Source organism: Eublepharis macularius, chromosome 12 (assembly GCF_028583425.1).
Source record: "Eublepharis macularius isolate TG4126 chromosome 12, MPM_Emac_v1.0, whole genome shotgun sequence".
Taxonomy (NCBI): domain Eukaryota; kingdom Metazoa; phylum Chordata; class Lepidosauria; order Squamata; family Eublepharidae; genus Eublepharis; species Eublepharis macularius.
In genome coordinates, this window is record NC_072801.1 from 18,041,824 (window position 1) to 18,059,307 (window position 17,484).

The 17,484-nt window shown below is 43.6% G+C and overlaps 2 protein-coding genes across 2 annotated transcripts in view; one reads left to right on the forward strand and one right to left on the reverse strand.

The window, feature by feature from the left end:
• The window catches only part of BMERB1 (bMERB domain containing 1), a 60,958-nt gene extending 56,422 nt beyond the window's left edge, over positions 1-4,536 (forward strand). The window contains exons 3-6 of the mRNA XM_054992207.1: positions 289-362; positions 2,290-2,404; positions 2,750-2,832; positions 4,409-4,536. Of these exons, the coding sequence (XP_054848182.1) occupies positions 289-362; positions 2,290-2,404; positions 2,750-2,832; positions 4,409-4,536 (400 nt within the window). The remainder of the gene's footprint in view (positions 1-288; positions 363-2,289; positions 2,405-2,749; positions 2,833-4,408) is intronic.
• A 7,941-nt stretch (positions 4,537-12,477) lies between these two features.
• Positions 12,478-17,484, reverse strand: part of MARF1 (meiosis regulator and mRNA stability factor 1) — a 42,878-nt gene continuing 37,871 nt past the window's right edge. Inside the window, exon 27 of the mRNA XM_054993072.1 lies at positions 12,478-14,950. Coding sequence (XP_054849047.1) covers positions 14,715-14,950 — 236 coding nt within the window. The 3' untranslated portion in view covers positions 12,478-14,714. The remainder of the gene's footprint in view (positions 14,951-17,484) is intronic.

Genomic DNA, 17,484 nt, shown 5'->3' on the forward strand with positions numbered 1-17,484 from the left:
CTACTGGACACTTTTCGATTTTGCTACTATAGACTAACACGGCGAACTCCTCTGGATCTATATTCTTGTTAGGTTTTGACCTTTTATGATTAATGCACTTTGCAACTTCTGTGGAAAGCTTCTCCGCAGAAGAAAATCCAGGGAAAAGGTTTCACAGCAAGATTTTCCCTGCAGCCAAGTAGAACTCAAAAGAAAAGAATAACTAGATAAATGAATCCCATGAACCAATTCCAGAAACAGACAATGAACGTGTATTACAATCTTATTTTTTTCTTCCTGTTTCTGTAGGATGGATGACATCCAGTTGTGCAAGGATATCATGAACCTTAAGAAAGAGCTGCAGAATTTAGTAGCAACTCCAGGTAATTTATTAGCAAATCTTGTAAGCATTGACAAAAATTAGTAAAACTGACCACAATTGAAAGGCTCCAAATATCCCATCACGATGGAATACCAACTTGCAATTACCAAAGTTTGAGACAAATTGATCTACAAAAGTTTCCATATATTAACAGGAAGACAGTGGTTCAAATAGGATATTGAAATAAAGGGCGAAAACAGGTGTGATAAGAAAGATCAAGATCTTCTGGGACTCCCCTGCGTTCTTTAAGTATTAACAGTAACCCATTGGCACCAGTTTGTTAGTGAAACTGTTTAGAGGATATCTTTAGGTTCCTGACCCCCTTCTGTCCTGAAGCAATTAGGACTGCTCCTTTTGTCAAAGAGGCATCAGTAATCTAGACCCAACCAGTTAATCCTCATTAGTTCTGAGTAACCAATCAAGGAGGGTGACGGTCAAGAAGACACATGGGGTCTAGGGTTGCCAGCCTCCAGGTGGTGGCTGGAGATCTCCCGCAATTACAACTGATCTCCAGGCCACAGAGGTCAGTTCTCCTGGAGAAAATGGCTGCTTTGGAGGATTGAATCTATGGCATTATACTTCATTGAGGCCCCTGTCCTCCCCAAACTCCACTCTTTCCAGGCTCCACCCCCCAAATCTCCAGGAATTTCCCAACCTAGACCTGGCAACCCTAATAGGGTCCCTTGGATAGACCCAACCTACAATCTCAGGTTAGAATAATAGAAAATTCTTCCAAGAAAAAGTGATACTCAGGAGGTCCAGTAATGGTACTCTACCACCAGTGCAGTTGAGGTTGAAATGCATAACCTTAACTCACCCAAGTTATCTTCTCACCGGAGCAATTTAAGGATTTAACCAGAAGTGAACAGATCGGAGCTGAAGAAACACTTGTGGCTGCCAGTTCCAAAGTAAAAAACTGGTATAGCTTATGATCTTGAGTCTGATTAAGCAGTGAATGAAGAGAGTTTATTCAGGAACTACAACTTTGACAGAATAGAGAGAAACAGAACAGATACTAACTACCTCAGTAAAAAGGGAGGAGGGACTTCCGGGAAGAGGCAGGAAGCAGGAAGTAGCCCAAGAATACCAATCTGGAGACATGCAAAGACAGAGGAGGAATGAAGGATCCCACTCTGCCATCTATCCAACTGTCAGACCTGCTGCCCCTTGCTGGCATTCTGTGCCTTCTGCCTTCTCTGTACACAAGACATTGTATTTCCAACAAAAACCTGTGGAAACAAGGCTTTCTGCAAAGTTAGCAGTAGTGGAAAAATGTAATCATGGTTTGGATCCAGCTAGCAGCCCACTTCCTCTCCTTACTACAGCCCCCATTCCACATGGCTTATGCCATATAGGTCTCATGACCATCAGTCTAACCTTTTCGGCAGGGGTCATTTCGTAGAAAAAGAGCTGGAGGAACTCATTAGCATAACTCATTAGCATATGCCACACCCCTTGCCATCACCAGAAGTGCGTCATTAGCATGACTGATTTGCATATGCCACACCCCCTGGCATCACCTATCCTGGCTGTTTTGGACCCAATCCTGGCCGTTCAGGGCTGAAATTGGGTCCAGAATGGCAAAAAGGAGCTGAAAATGGCCCCAAAGGGGCCCAAAATGGTCAGGATCAGGCCGCTGCTGAACAGGACAGTGATCCACCACCCGTCAGAGGCTCGATCTGGGCCGTTTCAGCCCCTATCCAAGCTGAAAGGCCCAAAATGTCAGGTGGGTAGGGCCACCTGACATGTGACCTCTTTGGGAAACTGCTAGAACTGCGTTCCTGTGCGTTCCCCCTCAAAATGAGCCCTGCTTTTTGGTGATCATATGAGATCCCCCCCAATCCTCCCTTTTTGCAGCAATGGAAAACCTAGTTGGATCCAACTCCATCTCTCCAATCAACCAATCTCCTCTTTCTTCTCCTGGACAGAAAAAGACAAGACAAAGGAGCAAAAGGAGAGAGAAGATGAACTGATTCAGAAGATCCACAAACTGGTACAAAAAAGAGATTTCCTGGTCGATGATGCAGAAGTGGAGAGATTAAGGTAAACACCAAAGACTTAAATGGCAATCACTTGGGTACAGGGTGGGTTTTTTGTGCAAATGGAGCCCATCTTCTTGATGTTCTGACTCAGGCATAGCGTTCGGAGGGAAGTACCACGGACTACTGCCCTCTTGTGCCGTATCACAGCCATATCACAGTCCATATTTAAAGGCCCATGATTTTCAGGAATGACTTTTCAGAGACGCAAGGGTGGGAAAGGTGGCAAGAAAACTCAAGTGTATGCGCAATTCTTTGGATTTAGGCCAACAATGTTTTTATCCAGAGCCATGAAGGAGATGTCACAGATTTTTTTCCCTCTTGGCACTGCTGTTATTTTACTTAATAGAGAGAAGGAAGAAGACAAAGAAATGGCCGAGTTTCTCCGGATTAAGTTGAAACCCTTCGACAAAGTAACAAGATCTCCAACTGGTGAGTTTTTTTAACCTTTCCAGGGGATATAGCAAATCTGATGTCCGTACTATGGCTGTGGCATTTGGCTCCCTTGCTCTCTGAGGCCTGTCATCCCCCACCTTTGCTAAAAGGCAATTTTTTGTTCAATGCATGTGTCACAAGCAACCACCGCCACATGAAATATAGTTTGGTCCACACCCTTCAACTCAGAGAAAGCATTCACAGCGCAATGGCGGTGAAGAAAAAATGGTGGCAACGATAAGCATGAGGGCCAGAAGAAAGTATCCAGTCAGCCCAAGCAAAATTTGGCTGTTGGCCCTGTCTTGCGCCACCACCCTCTGAGAGCAGGCTGGGCCCCCACTGGTGCTGACAGTGCTGCAGCCTGCAGGTACTCCGTTTTGATTGGGCGTGTGGAAACATGGGGCCTGGGAGGGAGTGACAGATATGTCTGTCCCCATCACTTTCTTCTTGCACCATCTACAACTGAGAGCAAGCTGAACTCCAAATATGTTGACAGTGCACAGGGACCTGTCTTGGACCTGCCAGACAACATGCTACTGGTAGTTGTAAGAGGCCTTCAGCTGCTGCACTGTAGCACCCTTCTCAATGTGTGATCTCACCTCACCTGCAGCTTGGATGGCTCGGGCTGAGAGCCAGCCACGAAGAAGACTGTTCACACACAGTGGGTCTAAGGTATTATCATACAGGGCACATCATAGGTTATGTGCAGGACTGCTCATTGGCTTGTATGTGAACAAAATTCTTCCTGGCTGGTCACTGCAGAACAGTATCCGTCAAGGGTGGCACTGGGTAGCGTCATGGAAGAGTGCGGGTTTCCCCTGGCACTTCTATCAAATCAAATCAAATCAAATCAAATCAAATCAAATCAAATCAAATCAAATCAAATCAAATCAAATCAAATCAAATCAAATCAAATCAAATCAAATCAAATCAAAGAGTTTATTGTCTGTAGCCATAGGCCATCACAATTCACCAAACATCGATTAATAAATAATTAAATCCATTATCCAGTTTGTCTAGGTTACTAAAATTAATTAAAACAATACAGTATGCCAAACTATCCCAGGAGTCACGAAACAGCCTCATTCAGTATCACCTTAGATCTTATCTTTTTGGCTGCGAGTGCAAACTGAGAGACTCTATAGGGCACATGATTATCAGTGTCAGATAACAAAAACACAGTCTTCTCGATTTCAGAGTATGTGTTTGTCACTGATAGGATTCTGGCCAAAAATTTAGCTCTGGGTACACTATATAATGGATGATAAAGTAGGTGGTGGGAAAGGTTCTCCACTGTAGGTAATCCACAAATGCAGGTGTGATGTTCCATAGGGGTGTGAAAATTAACGCCTTGCCAAAAGAGCTGTCTGCATCATCTGAAAGCACAGAGCAGTGAAAGATACTCTGAGGTTGTAATGAGAAATACTGGCTAGGTAAGGAGATCTTAAATGGTAGTAGCTTGGAGTAAGGTTTTGATTTCCATCCTAAATGTGAAATGCTGTCGTTTTGAAGAAGATGGGCTGGTGTCCATGCCAACGCTAATATTAATGCCGTTCCATTCTGATTGCCACAGGTACACCTGCAGAGAAGAAGGCAGAGCCGCCGCCCCCACCTCCTCCTCCAAACAAGCCCACCATCGCGAAAACAGGAATAGCTATTATTAAAGATTGCTGTGGGGCCACCCAGTGTGCTATCATGTAAGCCCCAACCCTCTCTGGCCACACCTTCCTTTTCAAAGCACTTTTTTTTTAAAGGACAATGAGCATCCACAGTCTTGATAGTTTAAATTTGCTGTACATTTTTTTCCCTTTACAGTAGCTATTGTAAGCTGAATGTACGGGTTGGTGACTTGGTCACTGTTGCACGGATCACTCAGCAAGCACGCCTAGATAAAACAAAGACTATATCTAAATATAAGCTATATCCAGGGAACGGGAAATACTTGTTTAAAAAAAAAACTACACACACCGGGGGAAGGCTTGCAGATTTAAGAGCCTGCTGCCAATTTTTAACCTACTAAATATATGTATCTAATATAGGGAAAGGATAAATTCCAACCCTATACCAGCTGTGAACTAGAAAATCATTCCACGTAATGTGTAGAATAGCAGTTTTAATAGTCTTTGTGTATAGGATGCGTTTAACCCTTTCCGCCTTGGTAAGTAGCCCTCTAGGCTGCTGGTCAGAAAACCTGAAACACACTATTTTGAGCAACAACCGGTGTATTAATATTGTAAATAGACAGTGCAGCTTAATATTGTAAATAGACAGTGCAGCTGAATGGTCTATACTAGAAGCTGCAGGCAAGTTGTCTGTCTAACTGTTGTGATTTCTAGTGACTTTTGCTGTGGCATTCCCCCATGCCCCCACTGCTCCTGGCAGATGGTTCTTCAAGGTAAACTGAGAAAAAGGGGTTTTTCTTTCATCATTTTTACATCTTGATGCTCAATCAATCGACTTTTTGAAAAGTTTCTCCCGAGTTCTGCTCCAATAGGGATTGCCTATGTCTGACAATTGCTCTTCTGAAAATCCATAGTATGCATTGCTTGGGGCAGAAGGTGGATCAAAGGTAGACCACGTTCTATGGATGACCAGTTTCTAGTGGGACAGCCCAGTGCTTGATGGGTGCCAGGATTCTCTCTCAGAAAGCTGAACAAGGCAGAGCTTGGTCTGCTCCACTAAAGTATTTGCAACTTAGTAGGCAAGAAGGCATATTCCAGATTGCTGAAGACAGATTAGGGATGCTGTTTAAGAGATCCTGAGAGTACGCTCCAGAACTGTACATTTAATACAGGCAGGATTCTTGTAAAGCTACTTGTGGAAACCTGAAGTCAAGCCAGCCCTGGGCTTATTATTTCATGTGTAAGTTCTACTAAATAAGGCTTTTCTGCCTTATTTAAAGCACTAATAAGATGAAAAATAAAACCAATTATTGAAGTATTACTAGTTAAATGGGTTGGTAGCTATAAGGGAAGGAAGAAGTGGTAGGGTAACCATTAGTCACAGCACCAGAAAGACACTGTTTTAGATATTCAGGTAGCATTAGCTAGCAAGGGCTATAGAACAATTTTACAAAACACTATGCTAAAAAGCCCAACTCAATCACCATTTGTCATGTACATTCAGCAGCGCTCAGAATCGATGGCACAGAAAATAGTTGGTTGGGTGGCACCATTGTGGATACACTTCCTTGCTGTGCACCACTCAGTACTCAGGATTAACCTGTGGCATATGATCTCAGTGCATTGTATACTTACCCACAAATGTGCACCACTCAATACTCAGGATTAACCCGTGGCAAATGATCTCAGTGCATTGTATACTTACCCACAAATGGGGATAAAGATGGCCGATGCGTGCATTACACATTTGTTTATATAGAGGGATGGAGCAAGCAGATCAGCCCCTATGCACAAGGAATCTGAGAACTGACAGTAGAGGATCTCATTTGGATTCCACACTTCTTCCATAGAGCTCCAGCTAAGCTGAGACAGAGCGGCTGCCCCAAGGCAAGATAGGCTTCTTAGTTAGACAAGGACATAAACCTAGGTCTCCGCAGTGCAACCAAGGACTAAATGCATGGTCGGCCTTCATTTAATCCCTGCAAAATTAGCAAAGAGAGCCAATGCATTGTAGAAGAGTGCTGGCTGAGCACAGATTCAGATTGCTCAAGAAAATACGTCAAGCCACGTGCTGAAGAAGTGGGACCAAAACCACCAGGATCTACTGGGCCATTTGAAGTTGGCAAAGAAAATTCATTCCAGACCCAGATCAGTGGGACCCTGAAGACAAGATTCTTAATAGTACCATTGTAGTCGGGTTGTTGCACAGCCCTTTTCCAGAGGCTGGCTCCCACAATTCACTTGTAACAGATTAATGTATTCTATAAACTCTTGTTTGTGACATTTAACTCACGGGGAGGCCAACTACACAGTCATTTACCACTCTTGACAAACAGTCTGAGGCAGGGGGCGTTACCATGGGCCCAGTCTTCCTATGTGATGCAAAAATCTATAGGGTGCCAGAGGAATTACACACAAGAGAAGGGGTTTTGAATAAGGACGGGGCTTTCGTTTGTGCAAAAATCCTGTGATGAGTACAGGAACTTCCTTATACTGGATTGCATTGCTACCCTGCACCATGCAATGGCTGATGGTCTCTGCTACTCTAGAGGGAGCATGGGAGAAAACCTAGTCCTGCAAGGGCAAGCACTTCAAGTTCTCAGTGCTACTTGAGGTAGAATTTCATACTTCACATGGCTATTGCATTTCCTGCAGCCAGCCAAGAAAGCTCAAGGGCTTACAACCTTGGAGTCCTGTTCAGGGCCCGAACTCCTCCTGATTGTGTGCACTGGCATTTTAAAAAGCACACACATCCAATTAGCATTTTCTTGGCTGCTGAAGAGAACGTAATAGGTTATCTTCAGCAAACAGGATCACTGGCACGAAAACAGGATGGAACTACTCTGGCATACCAAAATATAGAGAGCTGAGAATCATGCATAGATTTAAACATCCCTTCTTAGAGCCTGAGGCACACAAAAAAGCATTTTAAAAGAATTAGTACTACATAGTTCAAACACTGGGTTTTGCAAAAGAAAGGGGAAGAGAGACAGTGTGGTGCTGAATGTGCTATTACTTTGAAATTCTAGTTTATCACATTTGCCTCCAGAAGGAGCTCAGGACAACATGTATAGTTCTTCCCTCCTCCACGAGCCCGCGAGGTAGTTCATGCTGAAAGAGGGATTGGGCCCATAGTGAGCTTTTGGGCTAAGTGAAGACTTGAACTCAGGTCTGTCTTCATCTTAGCAAGACACACTAAGCTATCCAATCACACCATTCTTCCTCCTGACTAGTATTTCACATGACATTTTTCTAACTCAAAGGTTGTTTCCATGAAAGAGAGCAGCTATGATGACTGAGGTACACTATGATCTTCTAGTGTCCCTCTCCTCTTTAACACCCCCCCCCCCAACCCAGCAGCCCTGTGAAAATTTATGACAAAATCATGGAAATTCTGGCTCGAATGACAATCCACCTGCCTTCTTAAAAAAAAAACAGCACCCAGAGATGGGAGGAAGGAAAGGGAACTTCTCCTGTAACTTATGTTTCAAAGATCCAAACTGAACCAGAATGCTTGACTAGGACCCAAGGGAAGGGGCAGTACACAAGTATATTACTGGGCAATGGAAAATACTCTCATAGTATTTTTTTTTAAAGTTAACATAAGGTTTTGAACAAGCTGAAGACCGGGATTTGAATATGTGAGGGGGATGAAGCCTCTTTTGAGCCTTGGCTGTCCCCAGGGCTTTTTTCAGCAGGAACACGGTGGAACGGAGTTCCGGAACCTCTTGAAAATGGTCACATGGCTGGTGGCCCCGCCCCCTGATCTCCAGACAGAGGGGAGTTGAGATTGCCCTCCGCGCCGCTGGAGTGGTGCGGAGGGCAATCTCAACTCCCCTCTGTCTGGAGATCAGGGGGTGGAGCCACCAGCCATGTGATCATTTTCTCCGAGGGCAACCTACTGAGATCCACCACCTCTTTCCCCAGAAAAAAATGCCCTGGCTGTCCCCAGATGGGCCTTGCAACTAATTGCTCCAGTTCATGCAATTGTACTTTTACCTTTAGTAGCTGGGAGCACAAAGATGTTCTAAGTATGCCAAAATGTGTACGTGTCATGTAACAGTTTTCAGTCACGAATGAGAATTTCCTGATGTAGAAACATCAGTTTTAATAAAAATAGTAATAAAAAGTTCTTGTGGAATATTCCCTGAACAGTTTTACACACTCTTTCCTTTCTCACTGGTTACCCTTAAAGGCTGGTTATAATTGATCAGGAAGCGCACACACACAGGCTCGGTGACTCAATTCAACGTAAGCACAGGGTTGGCAAAATCCTGACTGCTAAAAATCTCACACACACAATATGGGGAGGGGCCGTGGCTCAGGGATACAGCAACTGCTATAGGTGATGGGAAGACCTCTCCCTAAGACCCTGGGGAGCGGCTGCCAGCCAGAGCAGACAATACTGACCTTAACAGACCCAAGAGTTTGACTGTGAGTAACGTAGCTTCTTGTGTCTCCCAGTGTTTATGGTTAGTCAGGCTGCTAGTTAGTCAGGCTGCTGGCCAAAAAGGATCAGAACGCACAAGGAGTAAGTCTGATTTTTATTTAATAAAACTTTTCCCTGAGACATGATGCTGTTTGGTTTGTCATACCCTGTCTGAAAACTGAACTGGTTGCTCATTGTAGAGAGGGATTACCGTCAGGTCTCAGCGAGCAATTTTCTACTTTTATATTAATACAACTTCAGTTCCTATAACCCTGCCACTTATTTTACACTTCCTCCTCCTTTCAAGCTCAGGGCAGCATACACGGTTGTCCTCCCTCCACAATATCTTCACAGCCACCCTGCGAGGTAGATTAGGCACTGAGTGACTGGCCCAAAGCCACCTATGGCAGAAGCTCCCCTATCCTTGCCTAGCACTGTATTGTACTGTTGGTACACGAGAGACTCTCAAACTGTTGTTGTAATATACCCCTTCATTTTGCCCACAGATGTGGACAAATGGCTGTTCAATTAAAGAAAAAACCTTAAAAACCACAGTAAGACAGGAAAGGAGGACAAAACTGCACCACGAATTCCGCTGTATGTTGTGCGGCCTGAACAAGCAAGGGACTTTCCTCCCCCCCTCCCTCATATAACCTGACAGCCCCCTCCCCACTTATTGCCTTCTTTCATATGAACCTACCTGTCTGCTCCAGTCATCTTCGGAAGCCTTGCTTCAGGTGACCCCCACCCCCACTTGAGGCTAGATGGGAGACAACCAGTGAAAGGGCCTTCTCAGTCGTGGCACCAAAACTCTGGTACTCCCTCTCCAGGGAGATGCACCTGCCCCTCTGTTGTTGTCTTCTGTCAGCAGGCCAAGATTCTTCTGCTTAGTTAGGAGTATCCCTATTAAACTCTTACTGACTATCCTCTCTGGTCGTGTGTTTTTGCTGTGTTGTTAAATATTTATATATACATTTTCAATGTTTTTATTCTATTTATTTTACTACATTTATACCCCACCTTTCTCCCCAATGGGGAACCAAAGCGGCCTACAACCTTCTCCTCTCATCCACATTATCTCTACAATAACCCTGTGAGGTGTGACTGACCCAAGGTCAGCCAGCAAGTTTCCATGTCAGAGTGGGGATTTAAACTCAGATTTCATGCATCCTAGTCCAATACTCTTACCACTACACCTCACTGGCTCTCTGATTTTTCAAATGTTTTAAATAACTTGATGTTCACTGCCCTGGGGAGCTTTTTTGGGTGGAAAAGCATCATATGTTTTAAATAAAAACAAACAGAGAATTATCTCCAGCAGAATTTTTTTTGGTACAATATCCTAACGATTCATCATCTTCAACCACCGCATAATGGTCCTCACTGATGCAGATAAAAGGAAAAAAGATGAACAGAAAAGGGGTGTGTGCATGTGTATAGGATATACAGAGAAGAAAGGAAACAGAAGGGCAGGACAGAAGCCCCAAGACCAAACAAATGTAGTTTCTGTGGGACCACCCAATATGCTATCATGTAGCTTCATCCTGACCAAGCCAGTTAAATCAAAACTGTTAAAAATCCCAGATAATTTCCAAGTGCTTGTAAAGCTGTTTTCATTTCGTTAGCAAAAGCAAGCCACAAGCCCAGCTCTCAGTTCCTGCCACCCAGCTCTGAATACCCAAGGGCATTTTGCCTTTTCTTGGTTTAGTTATCAGACATGTTGGGCAATAATTCAACATACAAGCAAATTGCCTGAAAAACCATTTCCTCAGTTCTCTTCAAGCTACCACCAGAGACACACCAAGGTCCCAGAGAGTTCTCAGCAGTGTAAGAGGGAAGGGAATGTGTGGACACACAATCACTGTTACAGGAAAGCATTTTTTCATCATCAGGGCCTCTGCATTGAAACTAAGCAAGCTGACCTGACCTACCAAGGAGGTTGGTATGGTATGAGGGGCCCTTTTCACACTACTTACCTGCTCCTGAAACATTGCGAAACATCGCGCAAAACCCGTGGAAGATAGCGTCTTCTCGCGACAGTTTTGCGCGATGTCGCGCAAAACACTCATGAGAAGACGCTATCTTCTGCAGTTTTTGCGCGATGTTTCGCAACGTTCCGGGAGCAGGTAAGTAGTGTGAAAAGGGTCAGGGTCTCAGGTGAAGAGGCAATGGAGAACCAACCACTTAGCCCAACAGCTTCTTATGTTTTACTTAGACATTCAATGAATAACGCTGAATGAATGTGGAAACCAGGGTCTGGCCCTAGAGAAAAAACAGCAGAGGATGTGTGGGCCCTGGTAGAGTGGGGCCAAAACCTGCAAAGGCCATGGATCCAAAGCCTTCTGGAGCTCTTGGGCACAAGCAAGTTTGTTCACATTATGCAAAAGCAATACATTTGTTCCTCCAAAAGCCAAGAAGTATCTACCTAATTTCTTAATGCAGAATTTTATGCTCCTCTTCACCTCATATAATTTACATCATACACAAAAATCCCAGAGCGGCCACATTCCTCTACCAGCACATCTTCTATTGACAGGATTGTTTCAGAATTGGGGGCAGGGGGAATAGAAACCTATCATGCAAGAAGCGATGTCCCTCCGTTGCACAACTAGTTTTCTTGTTGAGCCTTCTAGGTAAGGGGTTGTAGTATGGGTCATCCAGCTACCTTTTTGTTTCCTTTAGTTATTGCTCATCGTGTTTTCAACAAAGGATCTCAACTTATCATTGGCTGCTTTACTAATAGAGTCATCCTTCTAAGCCTCTTTGCTTCAGTGGACTTAGAAGGGTGTAACTCTGGTTAGGATGGCAATGTTTGGTGTAGTGGTTAAGAGTGCAGGACTCTAATCTGGAGAACTGGGTTTGATTCCTCACTCCTTCACTTGAAGCCAGCTGGGTGACTTTGGGTCAGTCCCAGCTCTCTCAGAGCTCTCTCAGCCCCACCCGCCTCATAGAATGATTGTTATGAGAATAATAATGACATACTTTGTAAATTGCTCTGAGTGGGTGGTAAGTCATCCTGAAGGGCGGTATATAAATCGAATGTTGTTGTTGTTGTTATTATTATTAATAGCTCTTCCACCATCATCAGAGCCTAACTAGCAGGCAACTGTTAAGAAATCTTTCTTCCCAGGCTCCCTGCCCCCAGAGGTTTTCTTTTCCACAGTTCCGTGCCAATATCCCTAGCTGCTTCATAAGCGTTATCAGATGTATGCCTGCATGCAAGTACAGATGGCTTCTTACAAGACGGCATATGAAAAAAACATGTCACCAGCCATATGCGATAACTGCTTCAGTAATTTATTTTGCTATGGGCACACGTTTCAGAGCCATTATTTTACTGAAGTTTTGTGCCTACCATTTTTGTCTAAGCTTATCCCATTTGTTAACTATGATTTCCTCTACCTCCAGTACATATATTTCAAAGTGCAAGTCACTATTTGTAATGGTAGTGATTAAGGTTCAACGTTAAGCACTGGAGATCTTTCACACAACACTTTGCAGACAAGTTTGCTCTTGTCTTCTGCTATACAAAGGGAGATGTTCAGGTCTGGTACAATTCTTGTTTCAACACACGGACATAAAAGCTTCTAGTGCTTGCTTGAAAGTTTTATTGATAACTGGTTGGTCCCAACACACAAAACAGCACTAGAAACACAAGAAAGTTGTCCAAATAAAAGTAGAAAATCAAGGTGGAAGATGGACGTTTTCTCCTATCCTATTCCACCCAGTGTGCATATGTGTGTGTGCATAAGTCAAGGGCTTCAGTGATTTCAAGAATCAAAATCAGTACACTGTAAATTAAAGAATTTCATTTTCTTAATTCCACCCCCCGCTCCCAGATCAGTTAAGTCCATTATTCCAGCAAGACGTCAACTGAATTCACTGGTCTGACACTATGAAAAACAAAATCCTACAACATTCAAATGAGTGATTCAGATCGGAATTACACATGAATCCAGGAAGTTTTCATCCTCTACAGATAGCATAAATCTGTATTCAACAGCATTATTAATCCTTTCACCAAAAGTTGGGTCTAATAAAGTGTTTTAGGTGACTCAAAGCAATGACTGTCTCTGCGCACATGACAACCCCCCCCCCCAAGTTGATGAGGTCATTTGTTTCATGTGGCCTGTAAAAGGTGGTGGAAAGATGTTACAATTAAATGGTTAAAAGAAATTCTAAAAAAGCATCTGTTCCTATAAACTCCTTCCCTACCGAGGAAATGTAAGGACCTGAAACACACTGTGCCTTGCCATGATCTTAGGAAAAGAAAAATGCTTCCAGTGTTTCTTTTACATTCATAATGGCTATAAACATCCAGTATTGTTAATACTCGGCTTTTTAAAAAAAGTTTGTTTCTTCTTTTTTTAACAATACCCTATTTTTGTTAAAAAGCTGTCTATAGCCATTTGAGTGGCATTTTTTTTCAGTTGCTGGCTATGAAATCCAAGCCCACTTTGCATCTTTCTTATACATTACATTACAAAATATAATTATTACCTTCCCTTACAAAAAACCCTTTCAGCCAGTGGAAACCTTTGGTAGAGGTTCTTTCTGGTTTACAAGCAACAAGAATCCTTGCCTGGCAAATACAACCCATTGTAAATGCCAAGTTTACCCAACGTGGGTATAAAAAGCTTTGGTCAGAAGACGTTTTAGCTCTCTCTCTAAGTAAGAAGAAGGTAAAAGGACTCCACTGACTTGCCTCTTTCTACAAAGGCTGACCTTTCTAAAAGCCAACAACACCACCACTATAAAGAAAAAAGAAGCAACACTAGAAGCAAACTTTAGAATAAAAACCCAGACACAGTTAAAAAACATAGCAACTCAAATTAAGCTTCCCATTCACTATATGTTAAAAAACTAGAAAAAAACAAGGTTAGGCATCATAACCTTGGCGTTTCCACGTACGGCTCACATCTCTGTGCATGTGGAAGTAGCATCGCTACCCTTCAAATCTTAAAAAGCTCCTTCCATCCTCCTTGTTGCAATTTGTAATTTATGCATTTAATGCATATTTTTGAAATATTATCAAAACACTCCCCAGTTATCTTATCAATAGATGCAACAAGCAGCATCTTCAGAATGTACAACACCAAGTCTCACTCACTCTCTCTCTTAACCCATCAGATCAACATCAATCCAGAGAACTCATAAAAGGGAAGCTTAAAATATCCTCAACTTCCTACAAAATTCCTTAACAGAACCAGAGCATGTTACTGAAGGCATTTTAAAAAGCAGGGTGGGGGGTGGGTGGGTGGGGGGATTTTTCTCTGCAATAAACCAACATAATCTCCCACAGTCACCTTCCAACAAGAGTCAATTATGAGTCACTGGAAATATTGCAAGTTTCGCCCTAATAGATTCAACCCCAAAGGCCCCACTGCAGGTTTTATTCTACTCTTAACAGTGATTTAAAAAAAAAATCTGACTGGCTTTTTGCAAAACTGATTGTGCACTGGATTAATACTGTCTGGAAAGAAACGTTAAATCAGAAACAGCCTTAGAGGATGCCAGATGCAGGATTATATCACTGATGAAGTGTCAGAAACTTGAAGTCCATTCTTCCCCAAGTCAAAACTTTCGTTTTTTGCTGGCAGAATGAAAGAAGAATGGCAAAACATTAATAAATTCTTGATGTTCAAATAAAAAAACCTGCCCAGCTGAATTTAGTGCAAATGAATCAAATCCTCACCAAAAGGTAATAGCTACAAAGTGAACACAAGCAACCCTCCAGATTTACGATTAAAAATATTAACGGGAGTCAATATAGCATCATTTCCTGTGCAATCTAAACAATGTGTTTTCCCTTTCAGAATACAACAGATTTAAAGCTTGGTTACAGGGGCGAGAGAGAAATTTGCTGCCAACTTTACTCTGTTTTTATGCTGCTTTTTGGCTGGGCTGTCCATGACTTCTTTGCTTGAATGAGATTCGGCCAGTGGGCAGGGAGGTGCTGATGGAATTTCTGCAGCATTAGGTGCTGGGAGGACGTGGCTTATTTCTCCTTTAACCTCCGAAGGACCAACAGCCTTCTCTTCATCTTCTGTTAAAATCGCCATCTCTAAAAAGGAAAAAGGAAACCAAGATGTTTTTATTTTAAAATAGTTATTTGGAGACTTAGTTCCTCCAGTGCAATGTCATCAAAACAACAACTTCTGGGAAGAACAAAAACAGGGTTGCATTTAACTGTAACTGCTGTTCGTCTAGTGTCTTCTGTGCAAGCATACATTGGGACTGCGCATGCGCAGACCAGCTGCGGATAGATTTCTCAAGCTGTTATAATCTATTGTGCATGTGCAGGGGCTTCCTGCCCAACGTGGGTAGTGGGGCAGAGCACCCCTACTTCCCTCAGTTTTCCTGAGCCGCCGGAGGTACAATACAGAATAGGCAAAGACACAGTGTGGCAGAAGGGAGGATATGTGTGCCTGCACCGAAGACACTAGTAGAACAACCGTTACAGGAAAGTGCAACCCTGTTTTCGTTGTTGTTCTTCTGTTCAGTTCCACACTGGGAGTTTAGCAAGCTACTCAGCAATGGAGGAGGGTGTGAGTGGGTCAACCGAACAAGGAAAGCAGGACAGCTGTTCCCGCTGCTGACTCCCTTCTGGCATTTCTGTCAATGGAGTAGTGTTTTGCGAAGGTGTCAGCTGAGGACCATGTGACAGCCTGACAAATGTCTCGAAGAGGGACCTCTCACAGGAATGCTGTGGATGAGGCTTGAGCCCTAGTCAAATGTGCTCTGATCACCATGCGGCAAGGGACCTTTGCCTTCCCATAGCAGAGTCTAACAGCTGCCACTATCCATTTGGATAAGGTTTGGGAGGATGTTGGGAAACCCTTATGACATCCAAATAGTACACAAAATGGCATCTGGATTTGCGAAAACCCTTTGTTCTGTCTAAGTATACAATAAAGCCCTGTTCACATCCAAATTCCGTAAGGCACCTTCTGCTTCAGAAGCAGTGCGGAGAATAATACAGGTAATATAACCTCTTGTTGTAGATGAAACTTGACACCACCTTGGAGAGCATTCTGAGGCTGGTATGCAAGGCAACATTCCTCAGGAAAAATAAGAGTAAATGGAGGGCAAGCTTGAAGGGTCGTGAGATCTCCACCCGTCTGGTCAAAGTTACAGCAACCAGAAGTGCCACTTTCTGAGATAACAGGAAAAAGGTTCAAGGATGGTCTTAATTGAGTGAGAAACAGAGGGAGTCTCCATGGAGGAACTAGCGAAGTTCTCGGAAGAAAGGTATTGAAGGTAGCCTTGAGAGATTGCTTAGGAATATGATGGAAGAAAACCGTCTTGCCATTAACTCTCTCAAATAAACTGACATAGCAGCTCAGTGTACTGTAATGAAGGACACAGATAAGTCCTTTAAAAAAAAAGAAACAAGAAGTATCCTACTATATAAAAGCCAAGCCGTATTGGCAACGACTCACTTTTTATCCTCGCACGGGCTCATTGCCGACAACTCTGGCTTTGAAGCCGCTGCGATGCTCCCGCTTGCTGCCAGGAGGGGGTCCGCTGAATCGACAGCCTAAGCACTCCTCCTCGTGCCTCCCTTCAGCGCCCTCCCACTCTGGCCTCCAGGACGCTGCAAAGTGCCTGCTTGCCACCGGGAGGGGACCCGCCAAATCAGTTTTCTAGAGCTCATTGTATTTTTTCACACAACGGGCATTATTGCTAGCTCAAATATAAGTGCCAATAATCAAAAGAAGTGTGAGAACTTTGGGGTTCTAACAACGCCCTGAGATGGATCCACTTGAGACCATAGGCAGGTACATGTGGGTTGCTTGCCAGCACTTAAAATGATTAGAGTCATCTCTTCAGGAAAAGATCTGGTGGGTTCAGTAGCCACGTGGTCAGCTTGAGGACTGCTACATTGTGGTGCCATACCTGACCTTTGTGTAGAACGTATGGAATTACTGGAAGGTGGCGATAGTGACCATGGGACAAAGTCCTTAAAATGGAAAGCCATCCCTGTCACAGCCCATAAGGAGTGACTAGAATGCAGTGAGTGTGGAAATGCCTAACTCTGCAACGAGTTCAAGTAATGGTGGGAAATGAGATGCGTGGGAGTTCTGTATTCTTCTTGGTGGTGGAGGAAAGAGTCGTCATAGCTGACTTGTGGTGACCCCTGTGGGGGTTTTCAAGGCAAGAGGCTAACAGAGGTGGTTTGCCATTGCGTGCCTCTGCAACCCTTGTCTTCACTGGAGGTCTCCCATCCAATTACTAACCAAGGTCAACCATGCTTCACTTTCGAGATCTAACAAGATCATGCTTGCCTGAGCTACCCAGGTCAGAGCTGCAGACGGAAAAGCATAAAGAGCCCTTTGATCCAAGCTATTTGGTCTAGATGTCTCCTAAAGAGAAGGAAACTAGTGTCCGCTAGGTGACAAAAAACATCTGGCCGTTCTGTTGAACTGTGTTGTAAAAAGGACCATGGTAGGGAATCCCTACTGTTGAAATATGGGCAGAATGTACTAGGTATTGGCTGCCTGCTTATGGTGAGTGTGCAAAACCCTGCAGAGTGTATCTACTCTGTTGTTCTTCACACCCAAAGTATGTATGGACTGTGGTAGGACACTGTTTCAT